General features: G+C 37.3%; 1 protein-coding gene across 1 annotated transcript; it reads left to right on the top strand.

The window, feature by feature from the left end:
* The first annotated feature begins 2074 nt into the window (after positions 1–2074).
* Positions 2075–6290, top strand: LOC103929399 (NADPH:adrenodoxin oxidoreductase, mitochondrial). The gene is made up of 13 exons (XM_009338584.3): positions 2075–2245; positions 2376–2480; positions 2710–2823; positions 2916–2969; positions 3296–3412; positions 3897–4006; positions 4101–4174; positions 4387–4448; positions 4587–4785; positions 4974–5034; positions 5197–5264; positions 5643–5788; positions 5897–6290. Exons 1-13 carry the CDS (start codon positions 2129–2131, stop codon positions 6119–6121), a joined length of 1452 nt encoding a protein of 483 aa, XP_009336859.2. The 5' UTR covers positions 2075–2128; the 3' UTR covers positions 6122–6290.
* Positions 6291–6724: the final 434 nt, after the last annotated feature.

The raw sequence follows: 6724 nt of genomic DNA, 5'->3' as shown, positions 1-6724 counted from the left end.
TAACATTTCAAATTCAGAATCTATTAGCTGAAAAAGTTAGAAAGGCGTTTGTGGGCCCGACCTTCCCCAGGAGAGTGAAGAAGTTGTATACGATCAGAATTCTTCTCATTGGGCTTTTTACACGTGAGAGGGACTTAAAGTTATTGGACCATATTGTCCCTAGTAGAGGTGGGCCCAGGAAAAGGCCCACTACCAGCCATTTGCACCCCTTCTCACAGCCTCTCGATGCGACCTTTAACAACCTCCCCACTTGTTTTTAATGTTTATTTTTCTGTCCCATAATCAACCTTGGTCCCACACTCTAATAATAGCTTCCTATTTTTTTATTAAAAAAATTAACATACACAGATGACATTTCACAGCAGAACAAAACAATTATGTATTATAGTGCGAGTTTGATTCCCACGGCACAAAACAGTTATGTACTATAGTGCGAATTTCATTTCTATCGATTTCATTTCCTCGTAACAACTAAGAATCTAACTCCTAATGCTGCTGTGTTAAAAAAAAAAAAACTAACAAGTTATATATATAGTTGGTATCATAATGTAATTTACGTTTACATTTTAATTATGACGTCACCCACACGTTAGCTATGACATCTTATGCACCATTTTTTTAATGAGGAAAGAAAGAAAGAAATAGCACGCTCGGTTTGGCATGTGTTAACTCTGGTCAACGTGTTATGGGTTTACTATTGTGGATTAGTGATGGGGTTAGCACCTAATTATGATTATGTGCATTAATCATTAGTACTTGTAAAAAGTGAGAAATTTTTTATTGTTTCGAATACGGGCATTACATTACGTGTCACTATATAAGTGGAGGAAAGTTTTATTTTTTTAAATTGTTAATTTTTTAATACAAGTTTCTCATCACTTATATAGTGACATGTATGGTACTATCCCGTGTTTCAGACTCATTGAAAAATCTCTCGTACAAAGTGGGTAAAAGCCTGTAAGAACTATATTATTGAAGGAAAAGACATATTAATTATTTGTTTACTAGTATGAGCGTACAACTTGGACGTTCGTTAAATTCAATAGAGCAATTAATATCCGTATTACAGTTAAGTGTAAATTCTTTTGCCGTAAATTATACTGAATTAATGCATTGGTCGAATGAAAAGAAAATAACATAAGTCACAAAACCGGCTCGTTCAGAAAGAAAATCATTGTTACGTGCAATGACCGAAAGTAAAACGTTCAACACTTTTTTAACTTTTTGCTTAAGAATATTCTATATGAACTTTATTTTGTAAAATTATCTCTTATTACATGGCGAAGTACTTGATGAAAATGACAATTATAGTCAACTAGACAATGAGTTGTGCTCAAGAAATAACTTTAACACACTTTGAACTTTATGTGATAAAGTTGTTCTTCTTAATCGTAGCTTGACCTTGAAGAATCGAAAGTTATGAGGTTGACTCATGAGTTTTTGGTTGAGAGTTGGCGTAGATTTAAATAGAGAGAAAAAAAATATGATGATTCATAATTTCAAAATTTACAGAATACTATATTGGAGTTGTGGAAAATAACGGACATGATCATTTGATTTCGCAACTCCTTCTCATGCCCCAAGTTTACTACTCTCTCATTGGAGTTTAACTTATCACTTGATCACGTTAAGTGACGTGACGTTCCTCGTGTTGAAGGACTCTCCTTCAAAAGTTGGCCCTGTAATTTCAAACATTTCAATCCAAGAATTAAGTAATTAACAACTTACTAATTCAACACGTATTTGGTCTAAGAAGCTTAGTCTTTGCATTGTTGAAGAGGTCGTGAATTCAAATTTCGTGAAACTCGGAGTTATTGAAAATCAACCTAGTTGTGTTGAACTAGATTCTTGCAAGGAAAAAATATTTGACTGGATTTGAACACACTAGTCTTATTTCACCCATCATTCATCAAAATGAAACCAGTTGACTATGGGCTTCCAAAGCCCAAAGTTCAAACATCAAATCAATAGCTCAGAGTTGGGCCCAAACCGTCAGACACACACATGGGCCGGGACTCCAATTCGGACCCTGAAGATTCACCAGAAAAAGGAAGAAGAACGCACCCAACTTCTTCGGCCACACTCGCACCCTCCACCACCTCGATCAAATTCATACGTCACCCAAAAAATGGCGCTGTTTCAAGCTCGGACGTGGCTTTCCAGGACCTTCTCGAGCGTCGCTTCTCAGCCTCTCCGCGTCTGCGTAGTCGGAAGCGGACCTGCTGGCTTCTACACTGCTGAAAAGGTAAGCACTTTTTGGATTTGTGCTTTTGCTTTCATTAAACTGTTTGATCACTCGTTAAGCTTATCGAAAACCGAGATTTACTTCTATTTAAGTTTGATAAAGAATTGGAATTTGATATGAGCTGACACAGATGCTGAAGGCGCATCAGGAAGCAGAGGTGGATATCATCGATCGGTTGCCGACGCCTTTCGGATTGGTCCGCTCCGGCGTCGCTCCTGATCATCCCGAAACCAAGGTGACTGCCTTATGGCCTAATCTCTGTTTTTTGTTTTCGTTTGAGAATTTTTTATTGAAATAGTTAAGGAGAATTTGGAATTTGTGAACTCACACATTGTAGAAAATCGATTTAATTTTCGCGAATATGGAGCTTCTTGTGGATTTTATTTGTTTGTTTTGCTAAAGTGTTGGTGTGGCGGGAAATAAATGCCTTATTTGAGCTTATTTTATCAGAAAACTTGCAACAGATTGTGGTGAACCAGTTTACGCGGGTTGCGCAACATGAACGCTGCTCGTTCTTTGGAAATGTCACCCTTGGACCCTCTGTAACTCTCCCGGAGCTACGTGAGCTGTATGATGTGGTGAGTTATGATTCAGTACGTGCTAATAATGCTGGAAATGTCATTGTTGGAATGGCTATTTGTTTGTGACCACCATTATGTGCAATATGCAGGTTGTGCTTGCCTACGGTGCTGAAAGTGATAGAGTTCTTGGTATTCCTGGGGAAGTATGTTTTTCGTGTTTCAATTTTATTTCTTTAGTATTATGGTGCTCTATGGTCAATAGAATGACTGCTTGTTTAGAATGAAAATTTTTTGTTCAATGCTTTTGAGAATTTAAGGATTAATCTTTTAGGGTCCCAATCGGTGAAGTCCCTTGTTTCACAAGTGACCTGGTATCAAATCTAGCATCCATTAGGGTTTAGGGGGATTTCGGAGTTTCCTTTTTTTTTTTTTTTTTTTTTTGTATCTGAAAAAGAATCATTTTGTAAGTAGACTTGCAACTGATGTTGTTTATACATTTTTTTAATAGTTGGGTTTACTCTATTTTTAGGATTTGAGTGGTGTATATGCGGCCAGAGAATTTGTTTGGTGGTATAACGGGCACCCAAATTGTAGATACCTAAATCCCGACTTGAAGAGTTCTGATACAGCTGTAATTCTTGGTCAGGTATTTACCTTCATTGTTGAGGTTACATGTTAGTAATTTTGATTATCCTTCTAAGTTACTGACATGAGGTCAGTTAATACATGTACTTTGCAATCCTTGTCGTCACACATAAATTCCTGCAGCTTAATCCAGATTTTTTACTTAGTTCTGCATTCAGTAAGGTTTAAACTATATGGACTAGTTGCCAGGCAATTGGGGTACTGCAAAATATAATTTTGACATGTCATGCAACCATCCTTGAAAGGTTGGGCCAAGAATTTGTTTAGTTGAAGTGAGGATGCCAATGAAAAATGAACAGTGGCTTGAAATGCGTTTAGTATGGTTTGGGTAATAAGAATAAACCGTTGGTGAGATTAGTAGTATATGCAGGTTTACATATTCAGAAAGTATAAACATTCTTACTCTTAATGGACTTGTCAAAACATATAGCCTTTTATTGCGTAAGAGTTTTATCCCTACCAAACACAGCTTCTTTTGCTTTCAGGGCAATGTAGCTCTTGATGCTGCACGTATTCTTTTACGACCAACAACAGAATTGGCCACAACTGATATTGCAAGCCATGCATTGGAAGCTCTTGAGGATAGCTCTATAAGGTTTGATGATACCCCATATCTTGAGATTAACCAGTTGCATTAAACTTACAGCTTTGTCTGGGTTTCATTTTTTATGGTATTAATTTCATATCAGGAAAGTGTATTTGGTTGGAAGGCGGGGACCAGTCCAAGCAGCTTGCACTGCTAAAGAGCTGCGTGAAATTCTTGGTGAGTCTTAACATCAGACTAATTCTAGTTCTAAGTGAAGCATGGCCTTTTTGAACTAATATCCGCCATCAGATTTTGCTTTTATATTTTGTCATGAGTCATTGGTGTAATTGTGTCATCATCCTCTCACGTAACAAATATTACTGATGTTCATGTTTGCTGAGCTTTTTTATGTGCGGAATAAAAAAAAAATTGTTGTCTTTGTTCATCAGGTATCAAAGATCTACGTGTTCACATAAAGGAAACTGATCTACTCACAACTCCAGCAGATGAGGTATCTCTCTCCTAAAGCTGCAGTCATAGTATGAATATGAAGTATTCTAAGTTGCTATTTTTGGTTTATTAATTCCCTTATTGATAGTAATTTTCCATCCATTGGTGTTTCTGTGACTTATTGCTATCATTTGGTAAGGAAGAGATGAAGAATAATCGAATTCGGAAAAGGGTTTATGAGTTGCTCTCTAAGGCAGCCATGACTAGACCTTCACACCCCAGCTCAGATCCACGTGAACTGCACTTTGTTTTCTTTCGGAAGCCAGATAAGTTTCTAGAGTCTGATGAGAGAAGTGGCCATGTTTCTGGTGTCAGACTTGAGAAGACAAAACTCATAGGTAACTTACCCTGCATGGACATTTGTAGTTAAAATGTTTCATGTCTTTTGCTATGAAGTGAGGCCATATCACTGAGTCACTGTACCTTAGGTTGGTTTCATGAATGTTGTCAATAACGTATGTAAATAATTCTTTGTTTTTGGTCATCCAAGTGACAATGACAAAATCACTTCAACTTCAATTTCAAGGTACTGGCCCAGGAGAACAAACGGCTGCAGGTACTGGACAGTTTGAAGAGCTTGGATGCGGGTAATTTCTTCTAAAATTCAAGCTTTGCAAATTTCATTACTACAGGCATATGCCTGCAATGTTCATGCAGTTGAATGTGATAAAAATAAAAGTTAAAGGTGGGCAGGGGGAGAGAGGTGAGGTACTGACAACATTGGTAATATGCTTTCTTTCTTTTTCCAGGATTGTGTTAAAGAGCATTGGTTACAAATCAGTACCAGTTGATGGCTTACCCTTCGACCATCGGAAAGGTACGTAGATGTTGTTAGAGGAAGTGAAGTCTATTATTCTATCTGGAGCTTAGGTTTTCCACAAAACTCTGTTTTAGCATCAAAGTTGGTGATATTGTACAAAACATGAGGAAGATTATTCCATCCAGATGTGCTATTACAAACTTAATGTGAATTTGGAGTTTTGATTCGTTGAATCTTTAGACGGACTCATTCACCTACCCCCTAAAAATATTGAGTTTAGCGAACTTCTTCCAGTTTCTTGGATATTTCTAAATAAGCTTCTTACCAGAAGTGGTTCTAAACAGACCGACTACATGAGAGTTGCTCATGTCATCAGCCCCGTATTCATGAAACGAAATAAGGATGATAATGATGGTCTGATGTCCTTCTTTCCAGGTGTGGTTCCAAACATTAGAGGGCGAGTTCTAAGTGATACATCTGGAAATCCAACGCTGCTTGAGAAGGGTTTGTATGTATGTGGATGGTTGAAGAGAGGACCAACTGGGATCATTGCTACAAACCTCTACTGTGCAGAAGAAACTGTAAGTGGTGTTTTGCATTACTTAGATGGAAAGGTACTTGTTAATAAGGTATCTATTCGTATCCATCAGTGTTACCGGCTTTCCTCACATCACCGATTGACATGGCAGGTTTCGAGTATATCTGAAGACCTTAAGCAAGGAAAATTGACATCCTCGTCTAGCTCAGGCAGGGACGGTCTCCTCCAACTGCTCGATAACCGAAATGTCAGAGTTATACCATTTGGTGAATGGGAAAAGATAGACTCAGAAGAAAGAAGGCTCGGGAATTTGAGAAACAAGCCGAGGGAAAAATTAGCGACCTTGGAGGAGCTTCGGAAAGTAGCAACAGAATAAATACCCAATTCAGGGCTTCTGTTTTTTCCTTTTTATTTTTTTTATTTTAAGGATTTATTGTTTGAGCTAGAGAGATATATTCCAATAAATCGAAAAGCAGGCATAACGAGATTAATTTAACATTCTGTAACAAGCTAGATTCAATTTACCAGAATTTCCGTTTCACTAATGCCCGAGTAATCAATATATCCCGTAATGTTTACATATCAAAAATGTCGAGTAATCAATATATTATGTAATGTTTAATTATCAAAAATGGGTACGAGAAGAAAAACAAAACATTCTAGTTCTTGACTTTTCCCACGCCTATCGACACATAATTTGTTCCATACTTTGTAAGTAACCCGAAATGTGGACCTCATGAATAAAATTGTTCCATACTTTGTTCGTTCTTGAATCTTGATGAGGATACATACATAAATTCAACGTTCTTATCAAACAGGTTATGACCCTTTTAAACTCCGTAAACTTATTATATTTCGGAGCATTTTGGTAGAATCAGTTTTTGTCGAGCACAAGTCTAGTTGACATTTGCTTTTAGGTATGTAGGCTCAAAGTCAAAACCCACCGAGGTTTTTCATGCCAAGCACTTTCAAAAGCTGC

The sequence above is a fragment of a genome, unplaced genomic scaffold, assembly GCF_019419815.1.
Source record: "Pyrus x bretschneideri cultivar Hongxiangsu unplaced genomic scaffold, Pyrus_bretschneideri_v1 Contig44, whole genome shotgun sequence".
Classification (NCBI taxonomy): Eukaryota; Viridiplantae; Streptophyta; class Magnoliopsida; order Rosales; family Rosaceae; genus Pyrus; species Pyrus x bretschneideri.
The sequence above is the reverse complement of the archived record's forward strand: the minus strand, read 5'-3'. Positions and strand labels throughout refer to the sequence as shown.